This window comes from Nerophis ophidion, linkage group LG01 (assembly GCF_033978795.1).
Source record: "Nerophis ophidion isolate RoL-2023_Sa linkage group LG01, RoL_Noph_v1.0, whole genome shotgun sequence".
NCBI lineage: Eukaryota > Metazoa > Chordata > Actinopteri > Syngnathiformes > Syngnathidae > Nerophis > Nerophis ophidion.
This window is the reverse complement of record NC_084611.1, coordinates 57,870,436-57,885,399: the sequence shown is the minus strand read 5'-3', so window position 1 is coordinate 57,885,399 and position 14,964 is coordinate 57,870,436. Positions and strand designations below refer to the sequence as shown.

Here is a 14,964-nt window from a genome sequence, read left to right as displayed (position 1 = left end):
TGTTTGGCTGCATCAAATGATATGTCTTTTGTTATGAGTACATCAGCCTCCCCGACAGCTGACTCAGTGTTAAGATGCTGTACACACGACATGTCAACAGCCTCTTTTAGTCCAGTACTGCCATCCGGCTCAATATGCTGCACATTATACCAGTTTTTATAGGTTCCTGTTGCTTTACCTGCTCTACTGAGTACTTTAGCCCTACATGTTACACTTGTATCTCTTTTCACGTAAGTTACAATCTGTCCTGTTTTTAACTTCACATTAGAAGCAGGGAGAAGATTATCACAGGCACTGTGATTCATTTGAGGTGCATCACTTTGAATTACACCTTCACTTGTGTTTCCCTCTCCATCACTGTCATGTTCACTTTCACTGTCTGTGTTTTTTTCATTATCTGAGCTACATGATGGTATGTGTAAAGCATCTGTGTCACTATCAGCGGTTATGTTCTCTTCATGTTTTTCACATCCTGTTTCAGTGTGAACTTTACTTTGTGTAATTTCCTTGTCTTTAATCTGTGTGTGCACCTTATTAAGTCGTGAATGATGAACTCTAACTAGAATACCTCCATGTCTTACAAACACAACAGCTCCATCTTGACCAATCACCACTCCTGGTCCCTTCCACTCTGCACTATCTCCTCGTTTATAGTAAACCTTTTCTCCTGTGTCATCTGTGTGTCTAAGCTGTTTTCTTAATGCCCTTCTTATCCTCTCTGAACATTCAACTTCAGTAAAAGCCTTCCTTGAGGCATGCAGAGCTGATATGTGTTCTCCTACTCTTGTGCTCACTCTAGTGCCCTCTAGTGCAGGTAGCTCATTTACCAATGCATTGGGAAGATTAGGATTTTGACCAAATACCAGTTGATGTGGACTATAACCATGTACACTGTGCATGCAGTTCTTAGCCATTAAGGCCCAGTCCAAGGCAGTACTCCAGTCCCAATCTTTTTCGTGTTTAACTTTCTGGATGATGTTCGTGAGTGTCTGATTATGACGTTCCAACAGTCCGTTGCTCCATGGGCTGTATCCTGCGGTTGTCTTGATCTCGATATTGAAGTTTTCTGCCATGTCCCTGAACTCTACATTGTTAAATTCTCCTCCGTTGTCACTGAAGAGCTTCTTGGGAGGACCATGGACACTTATCCATGTGTGGATGAAAGAGTTGACAATTACAGAAGATTTCTTGGTTTTCACAATATTTCCAGCGCTGAAACGTGTGAAATGGTCCATTATATGTAAATACCAAATGCCTGACTCAAGCTCGTGCAGGTCCACCGCCACAGTTTCATTGTATTCCGAAGCAAGAGGCAAACCAACAGCTGGCTTTGGCTTTGTCTTGCTATATCTATGGCACGTGTGACATGTATCCACTATTTGTTGCAAAATATTGAGACAGTCCTGGTCTTTGTTCCCTGAACTTTGAATTAGCCTATGCAGGCGATCTGCTGATGCATGGCCAAATTGTCTGTGAAGTTTGAGGAGGACCTTGTTCTTCTCGATTGTGGACATGTTTTCTGTTACGATCAGGACTTCATCTCCAGCACATAAATCTTGAATCTGATATTCCATGTCATCTTTGTCTCTTATGTCTACACAGTAATGTCCTGAGCTGGTAAACTGAAGAGGTATCTGCTGCTTAAACATCACTACCCTGTCGTTTTCTATGTCTAACGTAGTTCCTGCCTTTTTTAATGATGTTTTACTCAGCAGGAGTGGAATATTGACTTTGACAACTTCTGTCTCAATGTTACACTTTGTCCATCCTATTTTAGCAGGTAGATGCACTTTTCTGGTGGAATGAATCACATTTCCATCTCCAAAACGAAACATTCTGTTGCTAGACCTTTCTGTACTTCTTAGCTTATTTACCTGCTTTTCATTGAGATTATGTACAAAACTTTCAAGCCACTTTTCTCCACACACTGTGCGAGTGCAGGCGGTGTCTATGATCGCTGAGCTTGCTGCTTCAGTCATAAAAATCTCAGCTTTAGACTGGGGATCATTCGTTAACAGCGTGATATTAACTTCATCCAAATTGTCATTTTCAGTCAATCTTACTTGTTCGTGCTTTTTGTGCGGGCAGTCCTTTGCCCAGTGGCATGTGCTTTGACAGACGGCACATCGTGATCGTTTACCGTACTTATCCAGTGGGTTTGTACCCGGTAACGGCGTCACCGATCTTCGTTGACCACGTGGAAACGGTGTGTTTGGTCTTCCTCTCCATTGTGGCTGTTCTGTGAGGAAAGCTGCGTCCTGGTTCAGTTGTATCTCGCTTGACTTGCCCGTTGTTTTACCTCCGAATATCCGTTTGAGAGTGGACTTCATTGACGAGAAGCTTAGCTCCGTGTTAGCCGTAAGTGCTAGCTGCCTGTCTTTCCCATCGAGGCAGGCTGTGTCAAGAAGTTTGAAGGCTAACACCGCATCAGGGAGTGTCATATTGTACATTTTCATCCGGTTGTAGCGCTGTTCAAAGTCAATAATATAGTCCACCATTGAAACGGAAATATTTTTGGTGATGCGGTCGAAGTACGTGTACGCTTCATATGCACGATCCTTTTCCTCTTTCAGGAAAACGTCATCCAGTTTTGCAAATAATGTCGTCATACCGTTGTCATTGTCCAACTCCTCCGCAGATATCTCCATTGCGATTTCTCTGGCTCTCCCTTCAAGTCCCAAAGCCACAGCCAGTGCTTGCTTTTTCTTATTGAGTTCTGTAACGCGCATCCAAATGTTAACTTCATTTTTCCAGCACTCGTATGGCTTGGACTCGTCAAACCTCGGCGGTATTTTATAGTTTGCAGCCATCCTCAACCATCCTCTGCTATCAATGTTAAATATGGTGAATAAACACGACGTCTATTCTGGTTCACAACTTTTAATCAACTGCAGCACAGAGGAAAAACCGGAAACACTTTTTTCCTTCCCGCCAATCAACACTGCGCATGCGTTAACTCCGTATCGCGCCCATAAACACTGCGCATGCGTTAACCCAGTATATGGAGAAACATGTTAACACTAGGGTTGTCCCGATATCTATTTTTTGGTGCAAGTATCGGTACCAAGATGTATTTCCATACTTTTCTAAATAAAGGCAACCACAAAAAATGCCATTATAGGCATCACAGGTGTGGAGGTGTCCCTCCTGTGGGTTTTTCTGACCACAAAGATCCTCTCCTGAGCCCGGGGATACAGGTGTGAGCAAGGCTTTTATTGCATATATACAATGCGTAGGACTTTTCAGTCAGCCGTGTGCCTGCTTTCGTTCTCGTGTCTTATTGTGTCCCTCTCTGCTCCCACTCCAACTCCAACCACGTGTTTCGGTCTGGCTGCTGCTAATAAGAGCGACAGGTGATTAGATAACCCATCCCAGCTGGGCAATCCACTCACCTGGCACTGGCTTCGATGCTGGTCTTTACACACCCTGCTTCGCGGCAGGCCCGCAGACCATGCCCCCCTCCACAACCGGTATTTTAACAAAAAACTTACGGTACATTAAACATATGTTTCTTATTGCAATCAAAGAACAATTTTGTCCTTAAATTAAATAGTGAACATACTAGACAACTTGTCTTTTAGAAGTAAATAAGCAAACAAAGGCTCCTAATTTGTCTGCTGACATATGCAGCAACATATTGTGTCATTTCTCATTCTATTATTTTGTCAAAATTAGGAGGGACAAGCGGTAAAAATTAATTATTAAACCACTTGTTCATTTACTGTTAATTTCTGCTTATTTTCCGTTTCAAAATGTTCTATTTATTCGTCTGTTCAAATGTAATAATCAATGATTTTTCTGTTGTTTGGATACTTTATATTAGTTTTGGATGATACCACAAATGTAGGTATCGATCCGATACCAAGTAGTTACAGGATCAGACATTGGTCATATTCAAAGTCTGTGTGTCCAGGGACATATTTTCTGAGTTTATAAACATATTATTAATTTTTAAAAAAGAGAAAAAGATTTTGTGACGATAAAAAATATTCATGTAATCATAGTAGTATCGACTAGATACACTCTTGTAGTTGGTATCATTACAGTGCAGGTCAGGTATCAATCCACCCATGGCATTTGTTTACATTCAGGTACGCTAGCTTTTGTTAGCGGTGACGCCGGTGAGCTATTGAATCCTCCTACGGTGTATAGTGAAGCATGTTTAGCTATTCCTCGTCCTGTAGGGATGAAAGTTGTAAGAAACGTACTTTATTTGTCGCCATACAGGCGAGGATTAGTGATGTAGAAGAAGCTAAAACACTGCTGACTGTGGATAGATGTTTGCCGCTAACGAGCTAGCCATGTCTTAAAGCAGTGGCACCTAACCACCAGCTCGATTGGTACCGGGACGCAGAAGAATTTTTTATTAATTTTTGTTTTTTTTTAATTTAAAAGTTAATTTTTATTTTTATATTATTTTTTATTTTTTTTTTATTAAATCAACATAAAAAACACAAGATACACTTACAATTAGTGCACCAACCCAAAAAAAACTCTCTTTTTCATGACAAAAACCTCTCTTTTTCATGACATAGGAAAAATAAAATATATATCCCTCCAGCCCCCCCGCCCCCGCCCCCCACCTTCGTATTGTGAGGCAGACGCACTAACCCCTCTTCCACCGTGAAGCCCATACGGGAAACCATTGCATCTAATAGAGAATGTGTCATTTGCACCCCTGGTCGTGAAATCTATCAAAATTAGGGTGGTCCCAAAAAGGAGGGATTTTTCAAATTGACTGCTGAGACTAAATTTTTTTGGGGGGGGGCATCCCATTGAGTCTGCGGGTCTGTTATGGCCTCACTCTTGTGTTGGTATACTCTTGTTTTTTCTAAACTAAACACAGTTGATGCAAATCGCCTTGTTTGCGATCCTTTTATTCAAATCGATAAGAGAATTTATAAAGAAGTGAACTGAATTGAAAATGCAATCGGAATCATAAACATTGTATCAGTTTCTATCCCTACTAACTAGCCTCCAGAGGTGGTTTGTTTTATCGTTGTGTCAAACAATGGCAGCAAAGTTGGAGTTTATAAGTGATATAAAAAGTGTTGGTCTCTTCTCTCCACAAGTTGTCGAGATGCTGCAGTCACTTCATTCGCTGCAACAAGAGAATCAGCGCCTCCAAGACCAGATTCTCAGCCTGACAGCCAAGCGGGAGCGGATGCAGCTGCTCAACACAGAGTTGGCCGTACCTTTCCCTCATGGTCTTTCTGTCCAAGCCTCTTTGCACGCCGCTTCCCAGGTCAACTTCCTGTCCTCCAGTCCAGGTCAGATTCTTCATGTGTACTACCTTAATTGACATAAACTATTCCACAAAAATGTGCCATTTGCCGGATAATTATTTATCTTTTTTCATATATAAGCTGCACCAGACTATAGGGCGCATATATATATTTTTTAATTGAAAATACAAAACAAGTAATGGTGGTTCTTTGGTCAAAATGTTGCATAGATTATGTTTTACAGATCATCTTCAAGTAGCTTTCTGACAGTCGCTTCAAGATGGGCCGTTTTGTGGGCGGTCTTATTTACGTGGCTCACCTTCAGCAGCGTTTTCTCCCCGTCATCTTTGTTGTAGCGGTGTAGCGTGCAAGGACGGGACTGGAAGAAGTGTCAAAAGATGGAGCCAACTGTTTTAATGACATTCAGACTTCACTTAAATCAATAACGGAGCATGTGTCTCATGAAAAATCGTCTGACTGGAAGTCTCTAATAACTAAAGTTCCTTGGGTGAGTAATGTAAACTCACTACGCTTTGATGGTGAGTTTAGTGATAGACATAAGTAAGAACTTTATATTAGAAATGGCAACAGCGGAGGATAAATGTCCCATAACAAGAAGATAAAAGGAAAAAATAGAAACTTATCGACTAAAAAAGGCACGATATTTCAAGATTTATGCAGATCCCAAATACAGATCAGCGGGTACCAGAAGGTAAAAAAAGTTGCTTTTTCATGATATTGCGAAACAAAACGCCAGATAATATGTCTTACCTAATACACACACCATAACGATGAGCACATCAAGCGGTGCGACTTCATAGCTTACCAAAGTCATACTAAAACATTTTGATAGATCTTTGAGCGCTGTGTTTAATGTTCTATGTTTTCAATGGAACATATAAAATGTAGGCGTTGTTTACTTGAGTAATATTGCCATCATAGTGCAGTCTACACATATATCTTATGTTTGACTGCCATCTACTAGTCACACTTATCATTACTTATTTATTTTTTATTATCTATAGCAGGCGTGTCAAAAGTGTGCCCCAGAGGCCATGTTTTAAAGGCCCACGGCACATTCTAAAAATACTATCAAAATAAACAAAAACACAACAAACGTGAAATAAAAAAGCTTAAAGGCTAAATGTAATTTAGAAAAAGTTGCAATGTTGACTAATAAAACAAAGCTGTTGTTTTTTTTTCTTCTAAACTGTCATTGCTCAAAACTTAATATTGAATCAAAATCAATGTTATTATGAATTAGTGACCTATCCAAGGCTCCTATTACTTCACATCAGAAATTCCACTTAGAAAAATATTTTTGGTGAAGGATTTTACAAATTTGGTAAATACATAAATTGTGACGTGACAGCGGAAGAAGAAGACGGCAGGAGGATGATGACGTCGTGAGCGATCAGTGCTTTAATAAACAAGATATGTGAGTGCGGTGTGTAATTACCCAAAAGAGATGAAATGTACTAAGTGTGTGACTTATCTGAGCGTGGAGATAGGAGGGTGTTGATGGTGCGTGTTGATCCAGGCGGAGGTATCCAATCAGGGGCAAGGCAGGCTCGAGCGTCGGAGGACTGGCGGAGGATCAAGGGGAGGAGCGCGGCGTCGTGGTCAGTAGACGGGCGTGACGTTGATATCCAGGAAGGCACGGGAAGATCCACGGGGTTTTCTAGGTTGACGAGACACACTTGGCGACGGGGAATGACGACGGGGAGCTGGAGAATGACACAACACAAGAGACGATGAGCACGACAGGGAAGGAGCACAGGGAGAGAGAGAGCAAATGCATGCAGGAATGCTGGAGACGTGTGGGCTTACTGTACAGCGTACAAGAAGCTACGTTCTAGCGTCAGGTCTCAGGTTCTGCTGGGTTATGAAGGCTGATCGCTCATCACGGTCAGGTGGGTTGATTGCGGAGCGTTTGCAGCCGCGCTGAAGCGCGTTCGCAGCCAAGAGGGAGCGCCTGTGGGCGTGGTTCGCGGCGCGCTCGTGAGGACGCGCACAAGAGGGTGAAACCGCTGAACTCATACCCATAACAGCACCCGCCCCCCTATGCGAGAACCCCGACGAGCCTCCGGGTGCCTCGGGGTGAGTTCGGTAGAAGTCTTCAATAAGGGAGGGGTCAGCGATGTAAGAAGCTGGGACCCATGATCTATCCTCCGGTCCATAACCCTCCCAGTCCACGAGGTAGACCCATCCTCTTCCCTGTCGTCGAACCTTGAGAATCCTCCTCACGGTCCACACCTGGTCCCCATTCTCGAGGGTCCTAGGTGGAGGGGGAGCAGGGGTGGGGGGGAGACAGAAAACTGTTTCTTACTGGTTTTACCTGAGAAACGTGAAACACCGGATGGGATCTCATGGAACGAGGGAGGTCCAGGCAAACTGACGCAGGGTTAACCCTGGATTTGACCGTATAAGGTCCGACATGACGTGGTGCTAGCTTCTGAGAGGATACTGGGAGGTGGAGGTCTTTGGCCCGTAACAGCACCTGCTGTCCGGGTTGATAGTTGGGAGCCGGGATGCGCCGTCGGTTGGCGTTACGACACATCTTCTCCGATGCTTTCAGTAGGGCAGCGCGGGCAGACTTCCACACCTTGCGGCATCTTCCCAGGTGGGCTCGGGTGGAAGGAACTGCCACTTCAATCTCCTGGGAGGGAAAGAAGGGAGGTTGAAAACCCTGCCAGCATTCGAAAGGGGACAGGCCAGTAGCTGCACAGGTCATGGAATTAAACAAGTACACCACCCATGGAATGTACGTGCACCAGGAGTTGGGCTGTTGAGCAGCCATACAACGCAGCATGGTCTCCACCCCCTGGTTGGCCCTTTCTGCTTGTCCATTACTCTGGGGGTGGTAGCCGGAAGTCAGGCTGACCGTGGCGCCGATCCCCTTGCAGAAGGCTTGCCAGACCCGGGAAATGAATTGGGGGCCACGATCAGACACAATGTCTGTGGGAATCCCGTGAATTCTTACCACATGCTGAACCAGCAGTTCTGTAGTCTCGGCCGAAGATGGAAGCTTGGGTAAGGGTATGAAATGGGCTGCCTTGGAAAATCTGTCGATAACGGTGAGGATTGTGGTGTTACCTTTAGAGGGGGGAAGTCCAGTGATAAAGTCCAGAGTGATGTGAGACCACGGTCAACTAGGGATGGGCAGAGGATGTAATAGTCCAGCAGGAGGGCTGTGGTCCGCCTTGTTCCGTGTGCAAATGCAGCAGGCGGCGATAAATTTGCGAGTGTCCGCCTCCATGGAAGGCCACCAGAAGCGGCGTCGAATGAAAGCAAGTGATCTGTGAATTCCGGGATGACATGTAAACAGACTAGAATGTGCCCAATCGAGTACCTTGCTCCTTAAGGGTTGTGGAACAAAAAGTCTATTTGGGGGTCCGTTTCCGGGTCCAGGGTCGGACTGAAGGGCTGTCTTCACCAGGCCTTCGATTTCCCAAGTTACCATCCCAAAGATGCGGTTCGGGGGAAGGATGGTCTCCACGGTTGGTCTACTGGTAGGTTCCTCAGAGAAAATCCGTGAAAGGGCGTCGGCCTTGCCGTTGCGTGACCCCGGTCTGTAAGTGAGAGTGTAATTGAACCGATCAAAAAACTGTGACCAGCGTGCTTGCCTGTCGTTAAGTTTCCTTGCGGAGCGGATGTGAACGAGGTTACGGTGATCCGTCAGGACCAGGAACGGATGTTTGGCCCCCTCCAGCCAGTGTCTCCATTCCCCCAAAGCTTCGTGGACGGCCAACAGTTCTCGGTTACCAGCATCATAGTTCCTCTCGGCTGGTGTTAGGCGTCTGGAAAAAAAATGCGCAAGGGTGCAACACATTATTACTGTTAGCCCTTTGGGACAAAACTGCTCCAATCCCGGCATCGGATGCATCTAATTCCACCGTGAATGGCTTGTCAGGGTCAGGGTGTACCAGGATGGGAGCGGAACTGAAGCTTCTCTTGAGGCTCAAGAATGCGCTGACTGCCTCCTTGTTCCAAATAAAAGCCGCATTGGTGGAAGTTAGTGCATGAAGTGGTGCGGCTACCTTGCTAAAGTCAAATATGAAACGACGATAAAACCCAGCAAAGCCTAGGAATCGTCTAAGCTCAGTACGAGTGGTGGGTTGGGGCCAATCCATCACTGCCTTTACCTTCTTGGGGTCAGCTCGAATGTTACCCCTCTCAATGATGTGACCCAAAAAGTTTACCGATGAGGAATGGAACTCGCACTTCTCTGCTTTGACAAAAAGGCGATTTTCGAGGAGCCGCTGGAGGACAAGGCGGACGTGCTGTTGATGGTCCTGCAGGTTCTGGGAGAAAATCAAAATATCATCAAGATATACCACAACAAACTTTTCCTGCATATCTCTCAGCACATCATTAACAAGAGCCTGGAAGACGGCTGGGGCGTTGGTCAGGCCGAAGGGCATGACCTGGTACTCAAAGTGGCCTAGGTGTGTGTTAAAGGCAGTCTTCCATTCATCCCCCTTCCTAATCCGGACTAGATGGTATGCGTTGCGGAGATCCAACTTGGTAAAAATGGTAGCAGGTGCAAGGGGTTCGAAGGAGGAGCTCATGAGTGGTAGCGGGCACCGGTTCTTAATCGTGATAAGGTTGAGTTTGCGGTAGTCGATGCAGGGGCGCAGTGACCCATCCTTCTTGCTGACAAAGAAGAATCCAGCAGCAACCGGTGATTTGGAGGGGGTGATGATGCCAGAAGTGAGGGATTCCGAGATGTAATCAGACATGGCCTTCTTCTCAGGTATGGAAAGGTTATACAGGCGGCTAGTGGGAAGTACAGCGTCGGGTATGAGATCTATGGAACAGTCATATGGTCTGTGTGGGGGTAGTGATAGTGCCTGTGACTTACTGAAAACTGCGGCAAGGTCATGGTAGACCACGGGAACCCCAGACAGGTCAGATGGGGAAGACTTGAGCTTGGGGTTCTCAGAGATGGGGGCTGCTGCTAAGAGACAGTTAGCATGGCATGCTGTGCTCCAGGCTAGGATCCTCCCAGAGGTCCAGGAAATCTGGGGGTCGTGCTGGCGAAGCCATGAACGGCCGAGGACAAGGGGAGCGACCGGGGCGTTGAGGATCAACAAACTAATCTGTTCCGTGTGGTTGCCGGACAGGGTGAGGGTTAGTAGTACTGTACGGTGGGTGATGGGTCCCAGGGGATGTCCGTCCAAGGCCTGAGCTGGTAGAGACTCTTCCAAAGGTAGAAGCTCAATCCCGGCTTGACAGGCGAAATCACGATCCATAAAACTCTCATCTGCTCCAGAGTCCAAATATGCTCCCACCTTCAGTTTTCTTGACTTCCAGGACAACGTTGCGGGGAAAAGGATGCCCGGGTCACTGCGGCTCTGGGCAAAGGTGGTGTGGCTCACAAGTACTCCCCTTACCTGTGAGCCTGGTCTTTTGGTCGTGTGGGGCAGGTCCGGATCATGTGACCCGCACAACCGCAGTAGAGGCAGAGGCGCTGACGGAACCTCCTCTCCCGTTCCTCCGTGGCCAGTCGTGTCCTGCCCAACTGCATGGGTTCTACCCCGCTGGTTGGTGCGGGGGAAAACCCAGGCTGGTCCACCAAGGGGGCGCCTTCATCTTGACCTTTTGCCATGGTAGGGGAGTAAGATACGGCTCGGGTCTCCCACACCGGCCGTCTGGTCTTCTCACGGGCTGCAAGTCTTCGTTCTGCTGCCCGTTCCTTGAGCCTTTGGTCCATGAGAAGTGCCAACTGAATGAGGTCTTGATAGGAGGAAGGTCGGTCCCGCAGCAATCCGTCCTTGATTTCGTCAGAGAAGCCCCGACGGTAGGCGCTCAACAAGGCCTTGTTGTCCCACCCACTGTCTGCGGCCAGGGTGCGGAACTCCAGTGTGTAGTCTGCCACAGAACGAGAGCCTTGTTGAAGGGAGTGAAGACGTGAGGCGGCGTCTCCTCCATCGGAGGGGTGGTCGAAAACGGCCCTAAACTCAGCGCGAAAAGATGTATAGTTCAAGCTGAGATCCAGGTTGCGGTCCACAGCTGCTGTGGCCCACTGGAGAGCCCTTCCAGTCAACAAGGACAAAATGAAGGCGATCTTGGCCCCGTCAGAAGTGTAGCGGGATGGCTGATGACGAAAAACCATGTCACACTGGACCAGGAAGCCACGACATAGCTCAAAATCCCCTTCGTAAGCCTTGGGGCTAGCGATCTTCGGCTCGCAGGTTGACGGGGGCTGCCGCGGTGGGGGCAACTTGTACGAGTTCCGGGGGAGCAGCAGAGCTCGGGGAGATCAAGTCCAGTCGAGCCAACAGGCTAGCAAAAGCAGCATCAAGCTTATTTCCAAGGACACAAAAGCGCTCTTGGTGCTGCTGGAGTGCCGTGTGCATGGCTGTGACGCTTGAGACAGGGGAGCCTCGGGAGGGGAGCGGGGTGCGTGACGCGTCCTTGCCGTCTGGTTCTGACATGCCTAGAACGTACTGTGACGTGACAGCGGAAGATGAAGACGGCAGGAGGATGATGACGTCGTGAGCGATCAGTGCTTTAATAAACAAGATATGTGAGTGCGGTGTGTAATTACCCAAAAGAGATGAAATGTACTAAGTGTGTGACTTATCTGAGCGTGGAGATAGGAGGGTGTTAATGGTGCGTGTTGATCCAGGCGGAGGTATTTAATCAGGGGCAAGGCAGGCTCGAGCGTCGGAGGACAGGCGGAGGATCAAGGGGAGGAGCGCGGCGTCGTGGTCAGTAGACGGGCGTGATGTTGATATCCAGGAAGGCACGGGAAGATCCAAGGGGTTTTCTAGGTTGACGAGACACACTTGGCGACGGGGAATGACGACGGGGAGCTGGAGAATGACACAACACAAAAGACGATGAGCACGACAGGGAAGGAGCACAGGGAGAGAGAGAGCAAATGCATGCAGGAATGCTGGAGACGTGTGGGCTTACTGTACAGCGTACGAGAAGCTACGTTCTAGCGTCAGGTCTCAGGTTCTGCTGGGTTATGAAGGCTGATCGCTCATCACGGTCAGGTGGGTTGATTGTGGAGCGTTTGCAGCCGCGCTGAAGCGCGCTCGCAGCCGAGAGGGAGCGCCTGTGGGCGTGGTTCGCGGCGCGCTCGTGAGGACGCGCACAAGAGGGAGAAACCGCTGAAGTCATACCCATAACATCCATCCATTTCCTACCGCTTATTCCCTTTTGGGGTCACGGGGGGCACTGGCGCCTATCTCAGCTACAATCGGGCGGAAGGCGGGGTACACCCTGGACAAGTCGCCACCTCATCGCAGGGCCAACACAGATAGACAGACAACATTCACACTCACATCCACACACTAGGGCCAATTTAGTGTTGCCAATCAACCCATCCCCAGGTGCATGTCTTTGGAACATAAATAACCAAAAAATTTATATTTTGTTGTTTTCTTACTGTACCGAAAATGAACCGAACTGTGACCTCTAAACCGAGGTACATACCAACCTGAAATTTTTGTGTACCGTTACACCCTTAAAAAATACGGTACATGGAAACACTGGATCAGTCTTTAAGACAGTAGGCGTTCTTCTTTGCCGCTGACTCAGTGCTCACGCGCCAAGAATTAAAACGGCTTGCGAAGGAAAAAGTGCACAGTACAGTATTCTGTACTGACAACACTGGAAAAAGCAGGTATTATTGTAACTTATGGGTTATATAGTTCATGTGATGTTCATTCATAATTTGCATATTTGATTTAATTGCTGATAAAATAATATATTATTATTTATAACTAAAAAGAGTTCAAAGGGAATTGATTTGATTTATACATGTATTTGATATTGATTATTTGGGAAACACTGACACTGAATTTAGTTGTTTTCTACTCAATAGCCTAACAAAAGGTTAACTAAAATACTGCATGTTCCAAAATTGATTGCGGCAAACCGGATGTTAAGAAAGACCAGAAGCAGGTTCATTGTGGTTGATGAGATTGAGCTTCACGAGCCTACCGGTGAATGAATGAATGACAGATAACAAGATAAAAGGATCGATTTGTACCGTTTTGTATTCCCATTTTTTGCTTATATAAATTACAACTGTATTTACACATTTCCGACGTCCTGTCCAATACTTTGATCATAGTTAATCTACAGGTATCAATGCCCTTTTCGTGTGTTGCTTTGACTTGGTATCAACATAACGTAATAATACTTTTCACAACCCTTTCACAAACAAAATAATGTTCATTACCCCGCTGCTCTTCACCAGCCTACTTCTGCATGGTGCACTTCATAACACTTTTGCATGACCATTCTTTTTTCAATACTGTGGGATGGTCTCAGAGCCTTGAAGTTTGCTGTATTCCGCTCTCTTTTCTCAGACCCCCTTATCACCAGTAACAGTGCCCTGTCCAAGACCTGTTTCCTTAACGACACTTCCTTCGTTACCTCCTCTGAGGTGAGAACTTGTCGTCTAGTTGGTGAACAAGGTTTCGGTTTTAGCGAGGAGCGCGACCGATGCCGAACGTACAAACTCAAGTATATATTTATTGTCTCCTCAGGACCTGCACTCTGGTAGTCCGTCCCGCAGTAGCTCCTCCCTCTCCTTCCAGAGTACCCCTCCTCCGCAACAAAGCCCCGCCTCCTTAAGTCAGCCCGTGCTGAACGGACGAGCTTCGAGCGACGGTTTAGGGACAATCAGCCAGGCTGGCAGCTCCACTCAGCCTTTGGCGGGCGGGCTGTTGGCGTCTCTCGTAGGAAGCCCTCAACTGAGTATGACCGGTGCGCTAAGCCTTTTAAACGGGGTGATCCAGTCTGCTGTCCAAAGCGCCTCCCAGTGCACACTCCCTGCTCTACGACCCCAGCCGCCTCCACTCCACCCCCAGTCCGCGGCACAGAGCTTTCAGCTTCCCAAGAGTGCGAGCCCGTACGTATTTTTTACTCATTTGTATCACCTCGACCAAAAAACTATTTTTAAACTGACACGTTGACACAGGCTGTTTTGTTTCTTATGTCCATGGATGTTTGTCTTCCAGATCTTCTCTCCTGTCCGAGCAGCAAAAGCAGCTACTTGTGGAGCAGCAGCAACAGCTCCAACACTTCCTGACGTCACAGAACTTCACTCCGGTAATGTCACGTTACTCTTTCGTGTTTTCCCATGCCTGATTGTGGTAAACACACTTTTGTTACGCTTTGTGGGTTTGTTGTGTACCACAACATACAGATGTTGAAGCCAGTAAACCAGAATTCTCGCAAAGTATAAATCAATCAATCAATCAATCAAAGTTTACTTATATAGCCCTAAATCACAAGTGTCTCAAAGGGCTGCACAAGCCACAACGAAATCCTCGGCTCAGGTCCCACATCAGGGCAAGAAAAAACTCAACCCAAAGGGATGACAATGAGAAACCTTGGAGAGGACCGCAGATGTGGGAACCCCCCCAGGGCGACCTGTGCAATGGATCTAACATAAAATTGTGAGAGTCCAGTCCATAGTGGATCTAACATATTAGTGTGATAGTCCAGTCCATAGTCGATCTAGTTAGTAGTGTGAGAGTCCAATCCATGGTGGGGCCAGTAGGAGATCATCTTGAGTGAAGACAGGTCAGCAGCGCAGAGACGTCCCCAACTGATGCACAGATGAGTAGCCCTGGGTCCCAACTTTAGACAGCTAGCGCGTCATCAGTGGTCACCGAATCTGTGCCCACCCCCTCCACGAAGGAGAGGGGGGCAGAGCAGAAAAGAAACGGCAGATCAATTGATCTAAAAGTAGCTCTATTTAAAGGCTACT

The 14,964-nt window shown here is 46.9% G+C and overlaps 1 protein-coding gene across 3 annotated transcripts in view; it reads left to right on the top strand.

Moving 5' to 3' along the window:
* LOC133557479 (protein AF-17-like) overlaps positions 1-14,964 on the top strand; it is a 95,074-nt gene that overhangs the window by 66,732 nt on the left and 13,378 nt on the right. For all 3 annotated transcript variants that reach the window (XM_061907970.1, XM_061907966.1, XM_061907957.1), the window contains 4 exons: positions 5,073-5,270; positions 13,556-13,632; positions 13,736-14,100; positions 14,210-14,300. In XM_061907970.1, the coding sequence (XP_061763954.1) occupies positions 5,073-5,270; positions 13,556-13,632; positions 13,736-14,100; positions 14,210-14,300 (731 nt within the window). The remainder of the gene's footprint in view (positions 1-5,072; positions 5,271-13,555; positions 13,633-13,735; positions 14,101-14,209; positions 14,301-14,964) is intronic.